Here is a 24,790-nt window from a genome sequence, read left to right as displayed (position 1 = left end):
GAGAGAGGCAGAGAGGCGGGGAGGTTTAGGGAATGAAATCCAGAGCTTAAGGCCGAAGCAGCTGAAGGCACAGTCGCCAGTGGTGGCACAATGAAAATCGGGGATGCGCAAGAGGCAAGAAACGGAGGAGCGCAGAGACCTCGGAGGGTTGTAGGGATGGAAGAGGTTACCGAGATAGGGAGGGGGGCGAGGCCATGGAGGGATTTGAACATGAAAATGAGAATTTTAAAATGGAGGCATTGCAAGACCGGGAGCCAGTATAGGTCAGCGAGGGATGATGGGTGGATGGGACTTGCTGCGAGAAAGGATACGGGCAGCAGCGTTTTGGATGAGCTCAAGTTTATTGAGGATGCAAGGCGGGAGGCCAGCCAGGAGAGCATTGGAATAGTCGAGTCTAGAGGTATGACATACTCCGGTATGAGTCTCTACCTTCTGGAAAGGAAGGAGACAGACTGCAGAAAATAATTAATTTAAAGGGCTAATACTATTATAAAAAAAGGTTGTGACAAATCTCTTTTTGTTTAGTTTTGGGAGGGAAAAGAGCCAGGAGAGTTGCGTGTCATTTTGTAACACTTGCATTTACACAGCGGCTTATTACATCAAAATGTCTCAAACTGATTCACAGAATGACTCTACAAACAAATTTTTAAAAATAACTTTTTCCACAAAGACTTGCTCCTTTAACAATAAAGAGCATTGTTTTGGTTCAGTGTAAATAATAAGTCCCACAATACAGAGCACTAATTCATAAATACAGCCTCTGGGCTTGTCAAGAGGTGCTAGTTGCACCTGTATAATACTGCCCTATACACTTACCCAATGATTAATATCATTCGATCTTTATTATTAAAACAAAGATTAAAAGTCCATTAAATGTCGGTGGGTTCAAAATTATTTTTCCATTTTTTTTAAGACCTGCCTTTTTGAATGAACTTGCTCACAAACTTTAGTGTTTTAACATCAACATAAATTAATAAACAAAAACAAAACCTAGTAACAAACAGCCATTCAGAATTAAGGTGTGTATCTTCACCACAACCACCCACAAAGCTGATTCAGTAACTAATAATAGGTTTGAGACTAATCTAACCATAAAAGCATCTTTATGTCTTGCAACAAAAGCCATATTGAGCTATTTTTATAAATAAGCTGAAGCCAGCCTCAGAACCCAAGCTCACCTGACATTCACAAGTTTGACCAAACTAAAAAACATTCCAACACCTTTTCCTGTTCGACTCAGATTTTCGAACATGTCTCTCTGTGTGTGCTAAGCTGATTTCAACCAGGGTGGGAGTTGGTGGTCATTACAATTGGCCTCAACACCTGGTCTATCCGGTGACATGTGCACATGTGTGGAAGTTGGAAGAGTACAGATCAGGTTTGGGGATGGTGCTCCAACAGTCAAATAGTCTGATGATACTCACTGTAGGTGAAAGATTGCCACATGGATAAGGTAACAAAGCTGGGGATCCTAGGACAGTGCTCAGGAGATGCGTCCATGGCCATTCTAGCCTCTCTAAAGTCAGCTGGGCTCAGTTGGTTGCACTCTTGCCTCTGAGCTACTTACCAACTGATTGTCAGGGGATACAGCCCCAATTTCTATTGCCCCACTCTTTTATCCAGGCATCAACATCCCAGATGTTTTGTTTCCTTAAATGATTCTGATGTCATAAGCTATATCTCAAAAGAACTCTATACTCGAAACAATAAAGTAGTACTGACTCATTCATTGCCTACCACCCAAGGCCAGTGTTATATATATACATATTGTAGAGGTAATCATGGCTGTCAGCCATGGCTCAGTGGGTCGCACTCTTGCCTCAGAATCAGCAGGTTGTGGGTTCATGCCCCACTCCAGCGACTTCAGTGCATAATCCAGGCTGACACTCCCAATGCAGTACTGAGGGGGTGCTGCACTGTCAGAGGTGCTATCTTTCAGATGAGACTTCAAATCCAAGGCCCTATCTCCCCTCTCAGGTGGACATAAAATATCCCATGGCCAATCAAAGAAGAGCAAGGGAGTTCTCCCCGGTGTCCTGGCCAATATTTATCCCTTAGCCAATGAAGTATTTTTTGAAGTGTAGTCACTGTTGTAATGTAGGAAATGCAGCAGCCAATTTGTGCAGCAAGATCCCACAATCAGCAATGTGATGATGATCAGATAATCTGTTCTAGTGATGTTGATTGAGGGATAAATATTGGCCAGGGCATTAAAGTTAACATATTAACAATGGAGTGCGTAACAGGATTTGCTGGCAAGAGTAACACTTTACTGCCAACGTGAATGGCAGGATTCACGTAGATAGATCATGGAATGAGGATTATGGTAGATTACCTTCTGCTTGAGCTGTGCCAGAGTCTGCTTCATCTGTATAAAGTCTTCACAAGTGACTGAACAAGTGCCAGCACTCATCAGGTGCTCGGATTTGATCGGACTGCTGTCTGAAAGAGGGAGGAACAGTGAACGTCTTCCTTAGTTAATCAGTCACAACTCCAGTATTGAAGCTCTGGGCACTTTTAATCACCAAGCAAGCTGGCAATGCAGCTCAGCAGCATGCTGGTTCAACAACACGACACAGAGGAGCATAAGGATACAGACACTCTATTCCACCATCCCATAATTTCTCACATGCATGCCTCCTCCCCCCCCCCCCCCCCCGCCCTGCCACACTCAACCAGGTTGTCTGGGTGAAGTGCCAGCAAAGGCAAGGAAGAAAAGGGTGAGTTAGCCTACACCACCGTGGCATCTCTTAGAGTGGCCATTGGTAGTGCCATTGGGAGTAGGTCATCTGCCATTGCCCTAGTTGACTTGTGGCAAAGGAAGAAGCTTTACTGGGTGCTGAGGAGTGAAGGTAATGGAGGTCTGGGGGCTCTTGTGAATTTGTTTTCAGAAGAGGGGAGGAAAAATTGGAAAAGAAAAGCTTATGGTAGTCTTTTTGTCCGAGGAACTGTAAAAGGAAACTTTATCTGCAGGTTATACATTTTAGAGACACTACTTTTTCCACATTAGTTTATCCCCTGAAACTTGACTTCAAGGTTGCAGCCATTACTTTTTTCCTCTTTTTGCTGACCCTACTCTAAGATCTGCCCATTTCTACAGCCTCCTGCTCCCCAATTTGTTCATTCTCATGAAAATTTCAAAATTAAGATAGATTGATTTTTGTTAGGCAAGGGTATTAAGGGTTACGGAACCAAGACGGGTGGATGGAGTTAAGATACATGATAATTGAATGGTGGAACAGGCTCGAGGGGCTGAATGCCCTACTCCTGTTCCTATGTTCCAATGTCATCCTTACAGCCATCTCCACTGCCTCCTCACCCATTGCTCAACTTTGATCCACTGTGAACCCACAATTTCTACCTAATCAAATCAGCAAAGGACACACAAGGAAGATGAAGGAATCACATGTTTACGTCCCCATGAAGGTGTGTTATCGTAGACATCATCTTAGGCATGATCTTGCATGGGCAATAAGACAAATTTAACCAAATCACATGTTACATGAAGAGGAATCTACTCTGCCTCTGTCCATTATGACAGACCAGCTGGTATTAAAAAGAAAAGTTGCAAACTAAACATGGTATGGGATTATTTTCTACATATTAAAGAATAACACAGTCCAGTGTGTATTCCAAGACATGGGTTTGATATGACCGTGGTAAACTGCTTGAACTTGAGGTGATGTGGAGATGCCGGTGATGGACTGGGGTTGACAAATGTAAACAATCTTACAACACCAAGTTATAGTCCAACAATTTTATTTGAAAATCACAAGCTTTCGGAGGCTTCCTCCTTCGTCACTTGAGGTGTTTATGATTTATGATGCCTCTCAAGGTGCTATGGTCTAACATTATCCAGACTGTGGATTCTCCTACTTGTAACAAGCATTTAACAACCTTTTATTCCCAACTAGTAAATCTCCCATAGTGTTTCTATGGTAAGTTACAGTATCTGTTACACGTAGCAATGAAGATTGTTTCTATGACTCCATAAGGAAATAGAATTAGAGTAGATAACTTCGAGTGAAGATTTAACAATGGCACAGGCACAATGGACTGAATGGCCTTGTTCAGATAATCAGAAGTGGCAAGCAGATCTGGGATTTGGAAAGAATTTTATGCTCAGAGACAGTGAAGTGAAATGTTAAAGTACATAAAACATAAACATGCAAAAAATGAAAAGATCCAACTGATCCATCAAGCCCATCCCACCCACACACAATGTTCTTTCTAATTGGCTCAAATTTCACAAGAACCCATTCAAGAAGTGATAGGATGTCTGAGGAGATTAAGCGAGGCCAGACCGGTGGCATTTTGAAACTTATTTTTATGCTACAGACACATTTAAATTGCAACGTGCTCTTTAAACAAGATCTATAATATGTTAACCGAGCTCCCTTGGAGTTATGGTAAACCGAACAGTGCGATGTTTTATAATGACAGAAGTGTTATATCATGTAACATACAATGCAGTATTCTGCTGCTAAAGGGGAACTGTGTCCAAGTTGGCCTGTCCCTTTAAGACCACAAAGTTTAATAGCCTAAGGTCAATAAGAGTTAATCGCTGTTTGGTGAGGGGAGTTTGCTCGTTTGAAAGCACTTTGCAAGTCCTTAGCTCCGTAAGCAGAAAAACATTTGAACAAATTGTCAAAATGTTCCTGTTGACTGGGGGATTACAGCGCCACCTCTGGAGCAAGTGCGAATTACAGGCATTCTCGGCATGTGATGGGGGGGAATTTCCTGGTGGCCTCTCCCACCTTGCTGCTGTAACTTTGGCAGAAGTTCGTCAGAAACCCTGTTTACCCATGAAACGGGGCTTCCGCTGAAGTTTCACTGAAGTTTCGTCAGCAGAGCTGGAGGGACCCCGAGGAAATTCACCCCCATTGGTTTATTTTTGAAACGAGGAGGAAGTAAAAATAGCAAGTGTTCCCATCACAACAACAACAACTTGCATTTATATAGCGCCTTTAACACGGGAAAACATCCCAAGGTGCTTCACAGGAACGTTATCAGAAAAAATTAGGAGATATTAGGTCAGGTGACAAAAGCTTGGTCAAAGAGGTAGGTTTTAAGAAGCATATTAAAGGAAGAGAGAGAGGTAGAGAGGCGGAGAGGTTTAGGAAGGGAATTCCAGAGCTTAGGGCCTAGGCAGCTGAAGGCACAGTCGCCAATGGTGGAGCGATTAAAATCGGGGATGAGCAAGGGGCCAGAATTGGAGGCACGCAGAGATCTCGGAGGGTTGTAGGGCTGGAGGAGGTTACAGAGATAGGGAGGGGTGAGGCCCATTGATTTCAATGGACTCGGGGCATGACTGCATTACTAACTGAAGGATTTTAATATCCTCACAACTTTCAATCTCTATCAAAGCTGAGAGGATTTGGCAAAACTGACTTTCTTGATGAACTGTTTGAATTGTTTGAACACTTCTTTGTTCGTACTGAACGTATTTAAAAACTAGATTTTTCTTCCCGGAAAAGAAAATTTAATCATCAATAACAATGATTTTATTTGAAACTGAACAGCAGAATCTTTCGAGCGACTTTTACATCATTCTATTTTATACTACCCATCAGATCAGTAAAAAGGAACATTCTCTCTTACTATTAATAGCTCTGAGACAGGATTTCCCATCAGCGTTCAAGTAAAATCCTTCTTGGCACTCGCACCTGTAGCTCCCAAGTGTGTTGATACATTTGAAATCACAAAGTGTGCCATTATTTTCTGAGCACTCATCTATATCTGTGGAGAACAGGAGTAGATACATGTTACTGGTCTAAAAATAGTAGACGTTCACCATCACAAAAACCATAAGTGATCACCTGTGAGACAGGGCAAAGATTATGGCCCGGAATTTCCTGTGACTTTGCACCCAAACGAATGCGTAATGGCAGCGTTATGCCGATTTCCAGGGCAGAACGATTGAGGAAGTTTGGGCGTAAGTGATTTGCGCCTGATCTTACGTGAAGGTCAGTTGGACCAGAAGGCGGGCAGCGTTACTTTTAGATTTTAGGTTTTTATTAAACCATTGTGTCATTCAATAAGTTAACTGCAGTTCCCGTAAGCAAACCCTGTCCCCCACCATTTAGAAGATGTATCTTTCCTACATTCTGCCTTGGCAGAGTTGCATACTCAGAGATTAACAATGACTACACTTACAGTCATAGTCAATTTAGTGCGGTAGACCCATGGTTTATCAGTTAAAGCAACAAATATATTTATTTATAATTTAAATAATGATGTGAAGCACGAAAATAAAAGAAACACTAAAAATATATTTATGAGCACAAGTACGAGAAAGCCCACAATCGGTCAACTACCCTTTTAAGAACATTTGTGTTAACATAAAGTCACTGCTAAACAATAAGGGAAGTTCTATAAGATCATAAGACCATAAGAGATAGGAGCAGGAGTAGGCCATTTGGCCCCTCGAGCCTGCTCCGCCATTTACTGAGATCATGGCTGATCTGATTTTTACCTCAACTCCACTCTCCCGCCTTTTCCCCATATCCTTTGACTCCCTTGCTGATCAAAAATTTGTCTAACTCAGCCTTGAATGTATTTAATGACTCAGCCTCCACAGCTTTTTGGGGTAAAGAATTCCAAAGATTCACGACCCTCTGGGAGAAGAAATTCCTCCTCATTTCTGTCTTAAACGGGCGACCCCTTATTCTGAGACTATGCCCCTAGTTTTAGATTCCCCCATGAGGGGTAACATCCTCTCAGCATCTACCCTATCAAGTCCCCTCAGAATCTTGTATGTTTCAACAAGATCTCCTCTCATCCTTCTAAACTCCAACGAGTATAGACCAAACCTGTTCAATCCTTCCTCATAAGACAACCCTTCCATACCCGGAATCAACCTAGTGAACCTTCTCTGAACTGCCTCCAATGCAAGTATGTCCTTCCTTAAATAAGGACACCAGAATTGTACGCAGTACTCCAGGTGTGGTCTCACCAGCACCTTGTACATTTGTAGCATGACTTCCCTGCTTTTATACTCCATCCCCCTAGAAATAAAGGCCAATATTCCGTTTGCCTTCTGGATTACCTGCTGTACCTGTATGTTGACTTTTTGTGTTTCATGCATGAGAACACCCAGATCCCTCTGTACTGCAGCATTTTGTAGTATTTCTCCATTCAAATAATATTTTGCTTTTTTATTTTTCCTCCCAAAGTGGATGACGTCACATTTTCCCACATTATATTCCATCTGCCAAATTTTTGCCCATTCGCTTAACCTGTCAATATCCCTTTGCAGACACTTTGTGTCCTCATCACAACTTGCTTTTCCACCTATCTTTGTATCATCAGCAAATTTAGCCACAAGACACTCTGTTCCTTCATCCAAGTCATTGATATATATTGTAAATAGTTGAGGCCCCAGCACTGATCCCTGCGGCACCCCACTAGTTACAGATTGCCATTTTGAAAATGACCCTTTTATCCCGACTCTTTGTTTTCTGTTAGTTAGCCAATCCTCTATCCATGCCAGTATATTACCCCCAACACCATGAGCTCTTATCTTGTGCAGTAATCTTTTATGTGGCACCTTATCGAATGCCTTTTGGAAATCCAAATATACTGCATCCATTGGTTCCCCTTTATCCACCCTGCCCGTTACTTCCTCAAAGAACTCTAATAAATTTGTCAGACATGATTTCCCCTTCATAAAACCATGTTGACTCTCCTTGATTGTATTATGAGTCTCCAAATGTCCTTTCCCTGAATGTCAAATTTAGTCTTCTTTCATCTTCTCGTTTAAGCTTCGTTTATCTCAGATTCAACATCTTTAAGACCTCTCATAAAACTCAAACAAATGTTTTTCATAAGACTCCCACTGTCTTATGAATGCCGCTGCAATTTAACACTGTTGATAGGGAACAAACCACTTTGGTGTATTCTCAGGCTCTCTTCTTCCTGAATCCCATCCAAAAGGTACTTCATATGACAGTGGAGAAACATACAACGCAGGACAGTGATGGAGGACATGGACCACTTCACAATTTGGTGTCAATTGCATAACCATAAGAAATAATTTTACGTTAAAGATACGTAGCTGTTAATTCAACCAGGGGAATACGGCCCATCTAATCAACAACAACAACAACAAGGTGCTTCACAGGAGCGATTATCAAACAAAATTTGACACTGAGCCACATATGGAGACATTAGGACAGGTGTCCAAAAGCTTGGTCAAAGAGGTAGGTTTTAAGGAGCGACTTAAAGGAGGAGAGAGAGGTAGATAGGTTTATGGAAGGAATTCCAGAGCTTAGGGCCTGGACAGCTGCAGGCATGGCCGCCAATGGTGGAGCGATTACAATCGGGGATGCGCAAGAGGCCAGAATTGGAGGAGCGCAGAGATCTCGGAGGGTTGTAGGACTGGAGGAGGTTATAGAGATAGGGAAGGGAGCAAGGCCATGGAGGGATTTGAAAACAAGGATGAGAATTTTAAAATCGAGGCGTTGGCGGACTGAGAGCCAATGTAGGTCAGTGAGCACAGGGGTGATGGGTGAACGGGACTTGGTACGAGTTAGGATACAGACATGGTTTCATCTCTAATTAAACCAAAACGGGTAATTCACACTTTGTGACAACCACTAATTTTTTTTACACAACCTGCGATGCATCACTAAGTATGTCATTGCATAATTTATAAAATCAGGCTTACTAGATTATTCTGGAATATTTGAGTTTCATTCCTCAAGCACTTTTTAAAAAATTTCAAAATATACTTTATTCCATAAAATTTAAAGATACACGCGATTTACACACAGTTCAAATAAAGGGCACAAAATGCAGCACAGCAGTTCAAAGAATTACAATACAGATCGTATACACTATGATCTTATTGTTACAATTTTTAAAACACAATACATATTTTCTAATACATTCTATGCAATGCAGGGTGAGTAGGCTTTATACGGTGGCCTTTCCCAACAGAGCCTTTGCGTAGGCCGCGCCTCGCTTCAGTGCGTCCTGCAGCACGTACTCCTGGACCTTGGAGTTGCCAGTCGGCAACACTCGGTCGTGGACAGCTCCTTCAGCTGGAAGGCCGGCAGGTTTCGGGCAGACTCCTTCATCGAGTTGATGGTCTTCCAGCCGCAGGTGATATCTGTCTCGGTGTGCGTCCCGGGGAACAGCCCGAAGAGCACACCGTCCCGTGTTACCGCACTGTTTGTGGGATGAACAGGCACAGATACCAACACACCTTCCTCATTCCTCAAAGCACTACAGTGGAAATATTGCGCTCTGATTGAAAGGATTTGCATTTATTACAGTTAAGATCTGTGAAAGCATTGTTAATGTCATCATTAAGATCAAAGCCATATTGCTCATTACAATTTGTCAAATATCCAGGTGGCTTCAGAGGCAAGCAACGAAGATTATTCCAGGTATCAGGAATTTTAAGTGACGAGGACAGGCTAAGGAAGGTGGCCTTGTTTTATTTGGAAAAGTTATTCTGATCCACAGCTCGCTGCAGCAAAGGGTTCAAACAGCAGGAAATATAGGTCGAAAATGAGGGAGTTAGTCGTAATACGAGAAGTTAGGCGGAACACTCTCACCCAAAGAATAATAGAGTTATGGACAAGTTAATTGGAGAGGTCATCGAGACGGGCTGGTGTTAATCAATTCAAGAGGCAATTGGATGTGTTTCTGGAGAGACAAAGGATGGAAGGATTATGGATGGGTTGGTGGGATTAATTTGTCAAGGTGACAAACTTGTCCGGGTTAATGCAATTCCTGATTCTTGAGTCGTGCTACAATCTGGTTTGTAGCATCATCGTAACCCCTGTCACCTGACTGGAATGACAACACCCTGGTTAATTACACATGGCTTTGCAGAAGATGGCACAAGCATGTTCATTAACGTCTTGTCAGAGATTAAATGGTGTAGATGGTACAAGTTAGGAATAACTTTTTTTTAATTAATGTGGATATCAGACAAAATAAAGATGGTGAATTCAAGATTCCTGAGTTCAACTTTCCAGTCACTCCAAACTTTTTTGGGATTCTAGCACATTTCCAGAGGTGCCACATGCCCTCCAGAACCTCATCTAATTGGCCATTCTTCATTTGTGGGCGTAGACGTCAAGTGTGGGCAAACTATTTTATCGTGAGGGCCATCACAACTGGCCCAAATCCTGTCCTCACCCAATGCCCACACACCTGCAGTTTCCAGCATGGGTCAATGGATCAAGAATAGAAACCCTGGCCAATTTGACCCCTGCCTGGCACTGAGGCCAACTGTAACGCCCCCTTAACCACCATCCCAGCTGAGATCAGCTAACTTAGGACAGACTATACATTCAATATGGGACTTTCCTTGTCTGTATGACCTATTATCCCACCAGGCAGTATATTTACTAACTGAGTCATCAGGATACCTGCTTTATAATTTTATAAATAATATGTAGCATCTGAAATGATAACACATAGGAGGGTGCAGTATCCCATCGACGATTCAGTATATTAATAAAATTAAAGATCTCACCTGAGCAGTAGGGTGTCTGATAATTTCTGTGTCGCTCTCGGTCAAAGCGATATCCAGGATAACACGTGCACACAACGCGTCCAAAATTATCAGTGCATTGCTGTTCGCAGGGTGAGCCGGCACAGACATCAATATCTAGAAATGAAGAAAATGCCCAGTCAGCCTCTGCATTGGAAGGTTTATAACACTTCATGGATGTTCCCAATGTTTCGCCAATGAGGTTAGAATGGTCCAACAGGTTCCATTTTGCACTGAGACATCCCAATCTACAGAAAACCAAGATTGAAGAGAGTAGGAGAGAAGATGGGATAAATTTAGTGGTGAGGTAGCACCAAGTTTGGGTTTTAAAAGTGTGGATTGTCGAAGGAAAGATGATGGGAGATAAGGCTTGCCACAGTTTCGAGGTTCTGGGAAAGAATAGGTTAGAGGAGGAGATGGGGAATGAGTTTTGATTTCAACACGGCAAGGATGCAATGAAGGAAGAGAAACGAGATGAAAGTTTATAGAAGCAATAATCATTGTTGTAATCATTACAAAAAAATAAAGACAAGGAAGATTGGAGATTAAAAGTAAGAGAAGGATCATCTGCCAGTGAACAAGCTGGATTGAAGAATGAGGCAGTAGCAGTTGTAATATAGGAAATGCAGCAGCCAATATGCGCACAGCAAGCTCCCACAAACAGCAATGTGATAAATGATCAATCTGTTTTAGAGATGTTGGTGGAGGGATAAATATTGGCCAGGACACCAGAGAGAACTCCCCTCCTCTTGTTCAAAATAGGATTTTTTATATCCACCTAAGAGGGCAGGCAGGGCCTGGGTTTAACATCTCATCCGAATAGACGGCATCTCCAGACTTTGCAGCACTCCCTCAGTACTGCATTGAAGTATCAGCCTAGATTCTGTGCTCGTGTTTTTGGAGTGGGAGTGGGACTTGAACTCACAACCTTCTGACTCAGAGGGCAGCATGCGCGCCACAGCTGACACAAAGAACTCAACCAAACTTGTGAAGCTCACTCCACTCGAGAAACACCAAGTTCAAAGGTTCATCGAGACTGGGATTTGCACTGTGAGCTCCCATGTTAGAAACCAATGCTGTAGCATTATAGCTCGTGGCAAAGAGCCAATTAAAAAAAAAAATCCTTTGCTGTAGGTCGTGCTGCACGTGTATAAAATCTGCCTGATCATTCACTATTTCTTTATTTCTCTTGAAGCAACTCTCTGCAGAGCACAGCAGTTGCCTGATTCCGATGCCTATGCTGATTGGTAGGCCAGTTCAGACTGGGTAGATACAACTCAGACTGGATTGGAGATAGACAGGGCGGTCGGCCTTTCTATCACAGCGAGATCCACCTACTTAGCAGCTCAGCTGGGAATTGATGGAATTCGCCACACACAAGCGGGTAGCAGTTTCGACCACTCCCATGGCTCAAACATGTAACCATTGAGGTGTTAAAAGCCAGTCCTCACGCACAGCAAGGTTGCTGGGTTGTTTAGATTTGCTAAGATAAAGTTTACAGCTGGCACTGAGACAACAGAGTGGAAATATGTTTCATGCGACATAAAAGAAACAAGGAAGGGGAAAAAAAAATCAATATGTTAACAGAGTTCAAAACAAGTCAACACTCAGAAATACTTGCCTTTACCTTTTAATGATATAAACACACATATTATGCAATAATTTAATTGCATGACAGAACTAGGAAGATAGCTTGAAGTTTCACACGCTAAAGGGCCTTCTGGCAAAATACAATTCAATGGAATGCTTCAAATGTACTGCTGTAAACCAGGACATCCAGCTTACCAAACAGCATTTTTCATTCACAGTACTGTCATAAATTAAGTTCTGTTTGTACAGTTCCCATTTCTGCTCCGACCTCCTTTACTTGAACTTTATTTTTGTTTCTCTCTTTCTACTTGCAATCCTATGATCTTTTTCTCTCTCTCTGCGACCTTCTCACTGCCTCGCTACTTCCTTTTATACGCATGTATTCGTCAATGGGAGAGGGGGTGGGGAAAAGCTGGTGACTATGGAGCCAAGATTGAGGAAGGGGGCCGAGGGGTGTGTGTGTGGAGAGGAAGTTGAAGATAAAGTTACTTAATCCTTCATTTAAGCCCTTGTTCAGATTTGTCGCATGTTATTTTTTTTTTATCTCCCTCATGTCTTGCTCCCAGGACTTCCCATTGGGTCAAAAGCATGTCCAGTTCCCTCTTGAATATTTTCACAGAGTCAGCATTCATTGCACAAAGTGAAACTTTAGTTGATAAACTAACTATGAATGTGAAGAACTTGCTGCTCAAAGACCAGAGATACTCGATTAGAAGAATGAATGGGAGAGAACCAGAATTGTCTTTGTAAGAGCTGGAGTAACATCATCTTGGCCTCTGTCCTTGACCCCATAGCTAAAGATTAATAGATTGGCGAGTGACAAGTAAGGTTTATGATACTGTCACAAAGGACTGATAATGAAACACGACAAAGTAAAGTTCTGCATTAAATCTAATTCTAAATCAGGGTTCGTCACCAACTGATTGTCAGCGGATACAGCCCCAATTTCCATCTGCCTTACTCTTTTACCCAGGCAGCAATATACCAGATGTTTCATTTCTGTGTTTCCTCAAATCATTCTGATGTCATAAGCTATATCTCAAAAGAGGTCCATACAATAACAGTAGTACTGACTCATTCATTGCGTCCTCCATCGCTAGTACTATATCCAGGCTTGGGCTCATAAGTGGCAAGTAACATTTGCGCCAGACAAATGACCATCTCCAACAAGAGAGAGTCTAACCACCTCCTCTTGACATTCAACGGCATTACCATCGCCGAATCCCGCACCATCAACATCCTGGGGGTCACCATTGACCAGAAACTTAACTGGACCATCCATTTAAATACTGTAGCTACAAGAGCAGGTCAGAGGCTGGGTATTCTGTGGCGAGTGACTCACCTCCTGACTCCCCAAAGCCTTTCCACCATCTACAAGGCACAAGTCAGGAGTGTGATGGAATACTCTCCACTTGCCTGGATGAGTGCAGCTCCAACAACACTCAAGAAGCTTGACACCATCCAGGACAAAGCAGCCCGCTTGATTGGCACCCCATCCACCACCCTAAACATTCACTCCCTTCACCACCGGCGCACTGTGGCTGCAGTGTGTACCATCCACAGGATGCACTGCAGCAACTCGCCAAGGCTTCTTCGACAGCACCTCCCAAACCCGCGACCTCTACCACCTAGAAGGACAAGGGCAGCAGGCACATGGGAACAACACCACCTCCACTTTCCCCTCCAAGTCACACACCATCCCGACTTGGAAATATATCGCCGTTCCTTCATCGTCGCTGGGTCAAAATCCTGGAACTCCCTTCCTAACAGCACTGTGGGAGAACCTTCACCACACGGACTGCAGCATTTAAGAAGGCGGCTCACCACCACCTTCTCAAGGGCAATTAGGGATTGGCAATAAATGCCGGCCTCGCCAGCGACGCCCACATCCCATGAACAAATAAAAAGAAATATGCAAATATACAGGAAATTATAGATATCAGCCATGGCTCAGTGGGTAGCATTCTCACCTCTCAGTCAGAAGGTTGTGAGTTCAAATCCTATTCCAGAGACTTGAGTACATAATTTGGGCTGCCACTCCAATACAGCACTGAGGGAGTGCTGCACTGTCGGAGTGTGCTGTCTTTTGGATGAGATGTTAAACTGAGGCCCCGTCTTCACTCTCAGGTGGACATAAAAGATCCCATGATGCTATTTCGAAGAAGAGCAGGGGAGTTCTCCCTGGTATCTTGGTCTCTATTTATCCCTCAACCAACATCACTAAAAAACTGTTTATCTGGTCATTATCTCATTTCTGTTTGTGGGAGCTTGCTGTGTGCATATTGGCCTCTGCGTTTCCTACATTACAACGGTGACTACACTTCAGAAAGTACTTCATAGGTTGTATAGTGCTATGGGATGTTGTAAAAGGTGTTAGATAAATGCAAGAATACCTTTCTTTCTTCTAAATGTACAAGTAATTATTACTCAACCTGTACTCCAGTAGGCAGGGTCAATTTACAACCTAGCTGCTTCAGCCGATGAATTCATCTTGCTATGCCCGAGCTGTTGGATTGTGGATGGAGTCCCCGGACACATGGACTAGCTTATTTACTGAGGGCTACTAGTGAGCGTGGTAGGTTGCCAATGGCCCCCAGTCCATATTAGGGTTGCCAACCTCTCCAAGATTGCCCTGGAGTCTCCAGGAATTAAAGATTAATCTCCTGGACATGACTGGCAGAAAAATCATGAGGGCATTTGAAAAAAAAATTGTGCGTTTGCTTTCAATTTCTTTGAATATTTTTGTTCATTAATTATGCAAATATTGGAGGTGGAAAAAAAGACTTTGACTGGTTGGAGGTGGAGGTGGGAGTTGGCAACTCCAGCCCATATTTGGAGTACCACTCTTCGAAACTCACTTCACATGCTGTTGAAGTGAGTTTAGAACAGTTGAACTTAATCCAGAAGAGTGGTCATGGAAAAAAAAAGCTCAGAGTCTCCATTCTTGTACAGAAAAGGTTTCCAAGCAGCAATGATGGCAACGCAATGTGTAAATACTTCAAGTCCGCACAGAGGACAACAACTTGCGTTTATATAGCGCCTTTAACGTAGTAACAGCCACATTAGAAATGTACGCAGTAAACACAGGAGAGAATGCTCCTGACATGAAGTAACATCTCATCAAAGTGCAGTTCCTCCTCCTATTTTTTGTGTTTTTGCCTTTGTGTTTTTTTTATCCCCTCCATCTTATGATGTCGCCTCTAAATCAAACGCACTGATAGTACTCCCATAGCATTAACCTGCCTGCAAAGGGATAAATGCCACTCTGCCAAGCGGTCTCACTTCCAGCCTCCACAGGTTCAAATAATTGATGGCCGCCATGCTTTCTGGCCCAGGGTAAGTTGCGTTTATAAGTAAAGAAAAGAACGAAAGAAAGAACTTGCATTTATGCAGCGCCTTTCATGGCCTCAATATTTTCTAAACCGCTTGACAGCCAATGAAGTGCTTTTGAAGTGCAGACAATGTTGTACAACACGACAGCCAATTTTTTTTTTATTCGTTCATGGGATGTGGGCGTCGATGGCAAGGCCGGCATTTATTGCCCATCCCTAATTTCCCTTGAGAAGGTGGTGGTGAGCCGCCTTCTTGAACCGCTGTAATCCCTGTGGTGAAGGTTCTCCCACAGTGCTGTTAGGAAGGGAGTTCCAGGATTTTGACCCAGTGACAATGAAGGAACGGCGATATATTTCCAAGTCGGGATGGTGTGTGGCTTGGAGGAGAACGTGCAGGTGGTGCTGTTCCCATGTGCCTGCTGCTCTTGTTCTTCTAGGTGGTAGAGGTAACGGGTTTGGGAGGTGCTGTCGAAGAAGCCTTGGCGAGTTGCTGCAGTGCATCCTGTGGATGGTACACATTGCAGCCACAGTGCACCGGTGGTGGAGGGAGTGAATGTTTAGGGTGGTGGATGGGGTGCCAATCAAGCGGGCTGCTTTGTCCTGGATGGTGTCAAGCTTCTTGAGTGTTGTTGGAGCTGCACTCATCCAGGCAAGTGGAGAGTATTCCATCACACTCCTGACTTGTGCCTTGTAGATGGTGGAAAGGCTTTGGAGAGTCAGGAGGTGAGTCACTCGCCACAGAATACCCAGCCTCTGACCTGCTCTTGTAGCCACAGTATTTATGTGGCTGGTCCATTAAGTTTCTGGTCAATGGTGACCCCCAGGATGTTGATGGTGGGGGATTTGACGATGGTAATGCTGTTAAATGTCAAGGGGAGGTGGTTCGACTCTCTCTTGTTGGAGATGGTCATTGCCTGGCACTTGTCTGGCGCGAATGTTACTTGCCACTTATCAGCCCAAGCCTGGATGATGTCCAGGTCTTGCTGCATGCGGGCACGGACTGCTTCATTATCTGAGGGGTTGCGAATGGAACTGAACACTGTGCAATCATCAGCGAACATCCCCATTTCTGACCTTATGATGGAGGGAAGGTCATTGATGAAGCAGCTGAAGATGGTTGAGCCTAGGACACTGCCCTGAGGAACTCCTGCAGCAATGTCCCGGGGCTGAGATGATTGGCCTCTAACAACCACTACCATCTTCCTTTGTGCTCGGTATGACTCCAGCCACTGGAGAGTTTTCCCCCTGATTCCCAATGACTTCAATTTTACTAGGGCTCCTTGGTGCCACACTCGGTCAAATGCTGCCTTGATGTCAAAGGCAGTTACTCTCACCTCACCTCTGGAATTCAGCTCTTTTGTCCATGTTTGGACCAAGGCTGTAATGAGGTCTGGGGCCGAGTGGTTCTGGCAGAACCCAAACTGAGCATCAGTGAGCAGGTTATTGGTGAGTAAGTGCCGCTTGATAGCACTTTCGACGACACCTTCCATCACTTTGCTCTTGATTTCAGCAATTTCCGCACCTCAATGTCCCACAAACAGCAATGAGATAAATGATCAGATCATCTGTTTTTTTAATGAAGTTGGTTGAGGGATAAATATTGGACAGGACACCAGGGAGATCTCCCCTGCTCTTCTTCGAGTAGGGCTATGGGATCTTTTACCTCCACCTGAGAGGGCAGACGGGGCCTCGGTTTAACGTCTCATCCAAAAGATGGCACCGGATTTTGTGCTCAAGTCTCTAGAGTTTTCAAATTACTGGCCTTCAGAGACCTTCATCCTCCTTAGCCCCCTCACATTCAATACCGAGGAACTGTCACTGACAAAACCTTCAAATCACAGACGCAACTTACTAGCAACTGTGCATGCAAATGCAACAACAACTTGCATTTATATAGCACCTTTAACGCAGTAAAATGTCCCCAGGCACTTCATAGGAGTGTTATCAAACAAAATTGGACCGTGCCACGTAAGAAGATATTAGGACAGATGGTCAAAAGCTTGGTCAAAGAGATAGGTTTCAAGGAGCGTCTTAAAGGAGGAGGGGGAGGTGGAGAGGTTTAGGAAGGGAATTCCAGAGATTAGGACTTACACAGCTGAAGGAATGGCCGCCAATGGTGGAGCAAAGGAAATTGGCAATGGGCAAAGAGGCCAGAATTGGAGGAGCGCAGAGAACTCAGAGGGTTGTCGGGCTGGAGGAGGTTACAGAGATAGGAACATAGGAACAGGAGTAGGCCATTCAACCCCTCATGCCTGCTCCGCCATTTGATAAGATCATGGCTGATCTGTGATCTAGCTCCATATACCTGCCTTTGGCCCATATCCCTTAATACCTTTGGTTGCCAAAAAGCTATCTATCTCAGATTTAAATTTAGCAATTGAGCTAGTATCAATTGCCGTTTGCGGAAGAGAGTTCCAAACTTCTACAACCCTTTGTGTGTTGAAATGTTTTCTAATCTCACTCCTGAAAGGTCTGGCTCTAATTTTTAGACTGTGCCCCCTACTCCTAAAATCCCCAACCAGCGGAAATAGTTTCTCTCTATCCACCCTATCTGTTCCCCTTAATATCTTATAAACTTCGATCAGATCACCCCTTAACCTTCTAAACTCTCGAGAATACAACCCCAATTTGTGTAATCTCTCCTCGTAACTTAACCCTTGAAGTCCCCGTATCATTCTAGTAAACCTACGCTGCACTCCCTCCAAGGCCAATATGTCCTTCCGAAGGTGCGGTGCCCAGAACTGCTCTCAGTACTCCAGGTGCGGTCTAACCAGGGTTTTGTATAGCTGCAGCATAACTTCTGCCCCCTTGTACTCCAGTCCTCTGGATAAAAAGGCCAACATTCCATTAGCCTTATTGATTATTTTCTGCACCTGTTCATGACACTTCAATGATCTATGTACCTGAACCCCCAAGTACCTTTGGACATCCACTGTTTTTATCCCTTATTGATCCAAAGTGGATGACCTCACATTTGTCTACATTGAATTCCATTTGCCACAGTTTAGCCCATTCACCCAATCTATCAATATCTCTTTGTAATTTTATGTTTTCATCTACACTGCTTACAATGCCACCAATCTTTGTGTCATCGGCAAACTTAGATATGAGACTTTCTATGCCTTCATCTAAGTCGTTAATAAATATTGTGAATAATTGAGGCCCCAAGACAGATCCCTGCAGGACTCCACTAGTCACATCCTGCCAATGTGAGTACTTACCCATTATCCCTACTCTCTGTCGCCTTTCGCTCAGCCAATTTCCTAACCAAGTCCGTACTTTTCCCTCGATTCCATGGGCTTCTATCTTAGCTAACAGTCTTTTATGTGGGACCTTATCAAATGCCTTCTGGAAGTCCATGTAAATAACATCCATTGACATTCCCCTGTCCACTACTTTAGTCACCTCTTCAAAAAATTCAATCAGGTTTGTCAGGCACGACCTACCTTTCACAAATCCATGCTGGCTCTCTCTGATTAACTGAAAATTCTCAAGGTGTTCAGTCACTCTATCCTTAATTATAGACTCCAGCATTTTCCCCACAACAGATGGGGAGGGGTGAGGCCATGGAGGGATTTGAACACAAGGATGAGAATTTCAAAATCGAGGCGTTGCAGAGAACTTTCCCAGTTGCGCCCAATAATGCTTTTAATCCCGTCCTATGGAGTCAAGGTTCAAGTGCAAGTAGGAGCAGCTCCCCAATATAAGTGGGCCTTATTGTTTATCAATGTAATCATTGTGCAAACAAAAAACAAAGAGACCCAAACACTTCCTTAAGGCCTTAAGTATCAGGCTAGTGCCATGGAAGTTTGCTGGCAGACAGTCTAGGCAGCTTTGAACGTGCAGACAAATGATTAATAATAACCTCCCCCTCCTACCAGCCACCTTTAGATCTATTCACCATCACAAAGATTTGTTGTAAACAATTTAACTTTCATGACAGATATCCCTTTGTGCCTCCTGTTATCTCACCCCTACTGCAGATTGATTTATTTCCTCCTTGACCTTTTAAGCTGTTCCTAGTCACATCTTTCACAATTGAAAATTTTTCGCACCTGACAACAACAATAGTTTTCCAGTGTACTGCTTGCTCCGTGGTGCTGATTCATCCCAAAGCCCAATCAGTAGCCTCATTATTTGCTAAATATTTGCAAAGGTAGTGACGTCCAACAGCAAGTAAGCCAATAAATTATGAGGATGATTTTGGGAAAATAGAATTTGTCTGTGTGTGTGTGTGTGTGTGTGTGTGTATGCGCGTGTGCGTGCGTGCATGTGCGTGCATGCACATGTGTGTGTATGTGCGCGCATGCACATCTGTGTGTATGTGTGCATGATGTGGTCATTATCTCATTACTGTTTGTGGGAGCTTGCTGTGCACAAATTGGCTGCCGCATTTCCTACATTACAACAGTGACCACACTTCAAAATTACTTCATTGGCTGTAAAGCGCTTTGGGACGTCCTGAGGTCGTCCTTCACTCTTACTGCAAACACTAGACTTTTGATGGATGATTCATGTTTGATAGCTTATGAAGTCTAACCATTAATTAATAATTCATAGTGAAAATATTATTCAGTCCCATTGTAGGTTTAGGTTGCCGACTGCTCTTGGCGACCAACTCTCCTGTGTTTGCCGAGAGATTTGTGATATCATGATCTCACGACCTTCCACCTCGAAACCGTGATCTCACATGTGTGCGGAAAGTGTCATTAATCCCTGTCATTTCCTTGGCTTTCTGTTGCTGGACATTGAGAGAAAGCAAGCGAACACTTATGGAGTCATGGCTTTTCCAGCATCCATAGCAGGAGTGAAAGACCTCTATTAAAACTGCACTATTCTTTCAATAGAGGGTTTTTGTTCTTGCTATGGATCCTGGGATAGCAACAGTTCCATTTATCTCACTGTTACACACCTTCACATCTTTGGTGTGACGCAATGTTCACAGTTTGCGACTGAAATCTGACACCTAGCATTTGTCCAACATTTCCGTATAACATTGAAGATGCAGTAGCAGCATGACTGGTCTTTTGGAACAATAGTGTTTACCTCAGTGACATGACAACAGTGAGCAGCCCCACCCAGTGGTTTAAAGGTAGATGGCAGTGCAGCTATTCAACAGAATACAGAATACAGGTTCCATCGGAGCAGGAGTCCCTCGAGCCTGAAAATTGGATTCAATTCCTGGCTGATCTGTATCTCAACTCCAATTACCTGCCTTGGTTCCATTAATACCCGTGCCTAACAAAATTCTATCTCAGTTTTGAAATTTTCAATTGACCCCCAGCCTCAACAGCTTTTTGGGGGAGAGAGTTCCAGATTTCCACTACCCTTTGAGTGAAGAAATGCTTCCTGACATCAGCCTGTTTTGACTTCTTTTGCCTGACAGAAAAATTGCATAGGACATGCGTATTTCTGGTTGCAGATGAACCATGAGAACTGTACTTGGTACAGTGGTGACTGGTGTGCTGGAATTTTTGTCAGCTTTTCCAATAGTTTCTCAAGGCTTTTGAAAAGGGTCATTTTAACACTTCAGCAAATTGTTTTACAAGTTTCATAATAACTTTGAAGCCAATGATACAGAGTAATGATATTTAGCTGGGAGTCACCAGATATGAAAACAAGTGTCTCATTAGAAAGCAAAAGAGGCTTTGAACCTGGTCTATGAAAGCAAACCTAATCCTGCTTTGTGAGCTATAAATGCCAGAACAAACATCCCAGTGTTTAACGCCTATGCAATGCCAGATGTTTTTCTTTTCACTTTAACTGGATTTTTACTGCCGAGGATGGATGCATTGAACAACTCTCTCACAAAAGACGTCCATATCTAGCCAGTTACCAGAAACACTTGACAGAAATGGTGTTTGAAAAGAAACGCAAAATAACTATTAATTCGACGTTAAGAATCAGATTGCAATGATGATTCTCCGATGAAATCGCATTCACCAGGAATTTCAAAATTTGGGTCACAACACGGAAACCCAAATTTGGGTCCCAATTTCAGCTGACGCTTGCAATCTGCCTTCTCCAAGCAGAAGTGTTTGTCAGTCTTGGCTGGGTTGACGACTGTTACTATCTTATTTCTGCTACAATCGTCATGTTCATGCTGCCTCATAAACAAGGAGGAGCATGCATGACGTGCGGAAGAGAGATCGATGTAATTCAAAAGGGATGATTAATTGCATGGGCTAAGGAACAGCCGATGGATTTTCAATGTGGATTCTGTTCTAGTAGTAGGGTGAGCGTGTGAAACTTTTGTCCGTGACAGATTAGCAACCCACAGAATAAATCTAAGATAGTCACCAACAAATCCAATAAAGAATTCAGGAGAAACTTCTGTACCCAAAAAGTGGTGAGAACGTGGAACTCGCTACCACATGGAATAGTTGAGGCGAATAACATTAATACATTCGAGGGGAAGCTAGATAAGTACATGAGGGAGAAAAGAATAGAAGATATGCTGACAGGATTAGATGAAGTAGGGAGAGAGGAGGCTCATGTGGAACGTAAACACCAGCATAGACCCGTTGGGCCGAATGGCCTGTTTCTGTGCTGTAAATTCTATGTAATTCTAGGTAAAAACTTTTCGGATGTACTGTCCTCAGAAGTTGGAATTTGTACGTCACCTATGTTTCCTTTTCTCCCTGTTTTCTCTTGTGAAGAGGTTAATTGTGCTGGGCTACAGTGTCACAAGTGCCAGACGCCCTCAGATACCAAGTAGTGATTTGTTTTCAGCTGTAATGCACCCAACAATCCTGCTGACAGAAATATCTAAAACCGTAACTCCTTTTCAAATATGCAGACAAATGTAAATGTCCACTGCCTTGTCCCAAAAGCAACTCCGTCATGACCAATTGACATACCCCATGGCAGAATGTACTATCACTTTCTAGAATGTTGATTTGTTTTGGATTTCTCATGGTGACATTACAACACTGACTACACTTCATTGGCTGCAAAGCACTTTGGGTCGTCCTGAGGTCATGAAAGGTGCGCTATAAATACAAGTTCTTTTTTTTTCTTTAGCTGCTCAATAGATTGGATGTAAGGAGTCTTACAACACCAGGTTATAGTCCAACAGCTTTATTTAAAATCACAAGCTTTCGGAGGCTTTCTCCTTCGTCAGGTGAGTGTGGGATTCCATGAAAGGTACCGCATATATAGTCAGAGAACAATGCCTGGTGATTACAGATAATCTTTCCAACTGCCCATTGTCAAGGCAATCAAAGGAGTTGAATAGTGTTCAGACAGAGAGACATTACATACAAGACTACTGAATATACAAACGGTCAGAACCCAAAGACAGAGAGAGAGAGAGAGAGAAACATCCGAAAGGAAGAGAAAGAGAGAGAATGATCAGTTGTATTAAAAACAGATAACTTTTTTTCGCTGGTGGGGTTACGTGTAGCGTGACATGAACCCAAGATCCCGGTTGAGGCCGTCCTCATGGGTGCGGAACTTGGCTATCAATTTCTGCCTGACGATTTTGCGTTGTCTTGTGTCTCGAAGGCCGCCTTGGAGAACACTTACCCGAAGATCGGTGGCTGAATGTCCTTGACTGCTGAAGTGTTCCCCAACTGGGAGGGAACCCTTCTGTCTGGCGATTGTTGCGCGGCGTCCGTTCATCCGTTGTCGCAGTGTCTGCATGGTCTCGCCGATGTACCGTGCTCAGGGGCATCCTTTCCTGCAACGTATGCATACGTTGCAGGAAAGGATGCTTTCTTCTTCGTCACCTGATGAAGGAGAAAGCCTCCGAAAGCTTGTGATTTTCAAATAAAACTGTTGGACTATAACCTGGTGTTGTAAGATTCCTTATACATATGCGGTACCTTTCATGGAATCCCACACTCACCTGACGAAGGAGAAAACCTCCGAAAGCTTGTGATTTTAAATAAAGCTGTTGGACTATAACCTGGTGTTGTAAGACTCCTTACATTTGTCCACCCCAGTCCATCACCGGCATCTCCACATCAACAGATTGAATGTCAGTGTGGGATTCTTGGACACCTTAAGCAATCTTTGCTTGTTTGGACTTCACGACAGCAGAACCTCCAAACTTATATGAGCGCAAAACAAGAGGTACAGTTTCAACTTTGTATGCGATCAGTGTGTGCAACTCGGCAGAATTTGCGCTGCCAAGTTCGTGCCTGATTGCTGCAACTTCCAGATGAATTAGATTGGCCTTTTGGCTGAACACATGAGGTATCAGGTTGACATCAGCTCGTACGGCCTGCACCATTATTCATCTTTTAAAACACGTTGATAGTTGGTATTCAATGGATGTAAAGGTTTTGAATGATTCATCACTGATTACAACGCTGGGATGAGATATAATAGGTCGGAATTTGCTGAAAAAAATAACGCTTGCAGATGTAGAGAAAATGTTTCCACTTGTGGGGGAGTCCAAAACTAGAGGTCATAAATATAAGGTAGTCACTAATAAATCCAATAGGGAATTCAGGAGAAACTTCTTTACCCAGAGAGTGTTTAGAATGTGGAACTCGCTACCACAAGGAGTAGTTGTGACAAATAGCATGGATGCATTTAAGGGGAAGCTAGATAAACACATGAGGGAGAAAGGAATAGAAGGATATGCTGATAGGGTGAGATGAAGTAAGGTGGGAGGAGGCTCGTGTGGAGCATAAACACCGGCATAAACCAGTTGGGCCTGTTTCTGTGCTGTAAATTCTATGTAATGTATGTAACTTTCTGTGGAAAAGAAAATTCCAGTGTACAGATTGTCGTACTATATTAAATCGACAAGGAATTGCTGAGTTCAGAGGAAAAGAAATTCTAATGATGCATGAAAGGAATAGCAAGGCTCAGACTCGTTGATTTTCCAAGGAAATTATTATTTTTTTCTTCCCAAGTGTAGTAATTTCTGTCCAAGCCACACACATTGTTCTAAAGAAACAGCTAGTGCCCCCTTCGATGAAACCAAGCCAATCTCTATCTGAACCTCAGCAACATCAGACGCCAACATTTTTCTGGCTCTGATTTCAATCTCTTTTTGCACCACTTGCTCTGAGTTTTTCCAATATGTTCCTATTTTTCAATTTGCTGACCTATTTATGACTTGCTGCGAGATCAATCTGAAATGTAAAAAGAAATCTGTTGATTTGACCCGGAGCTGAACTTCTCACCCCATCCCGCTCCATCTCAAAGACCGCCTACTTATACCCCCGTAATATCGCCTGTCTCCGCCCCTACCTCAGCCCACCTGCTGCTGAAACCCTCATCCACGCTTTTATTACCTCCAGACTCAACAATTCCAACGCTCTTCTGGCCGGCCTCCCATCTTCCACCCTCCATGAACTTGAGCTCATCCGAAACCCTGCTGCCCGGATTCCAACTCCCGTTT

General features: G+C 43.4%; 1 protein-coding gene across 2 annotated transcripts in view; it reads right to left on the bottom strand.

Moving 5' to 3' along the window:
• Positions 1–24,790, bottom strand: part of LOC137304823 (collagen and calcium-binding EGF domain-containing protein 1-like) — a 122,055-nt gene that overhangs the window by 19,389 nt on the left and 77,876 nt on the right. Inside the window, exons 1-4 of one of the 2 annotated variants that reach the window (XM_067973562.1) lie at positions 12,296–12,430; positions 10,493–10,627; positions 5,602–5,739; positions 2,336–2,442 (exon numbers count right to left, since the gene is read on the bottom strand). In XM_067973562.1, coding sequence (XP_067829663.1) covers positions 2,336–2,442; positions 5,602–5,739; positions 10,493–10,627; positions 12,296–12,305 — 390 coding nt within the window. In that variant the 5' untranslated portion in view covers positions 12,306–12,430. Of the gene's footprint in view, positions 1–2,335; positions 2,443–5,601; positions 5,740–10,492; positions 10,628–12,295; positions 12,431–24,790 lie in introns of those variants that run through there. The other variant, XM_067973561.1, reaches the window with a different exon arrangement.

The sequence above is a fragment of the Heptranchias perlo genome, chromosome 38, assembly GCF_035084215.1.
Source record: "Heptranchias perlo isolate sHepPer1 chromosome 38, sHepPer1.hap1, whole genome shotgun sequence".
Lineage (NCBI taxonomy): Eukaryota > Metazoa > Chordata > Chondrichthyes > Hexanchiformes > Hexanchidae > Heptranchias > Heptranchias perlo.
The sequence above is the reverse complement of the archived record's forward strand: the minus strand, read 5'-3'. Positions and strand labels throughout refer to the sequence as shown.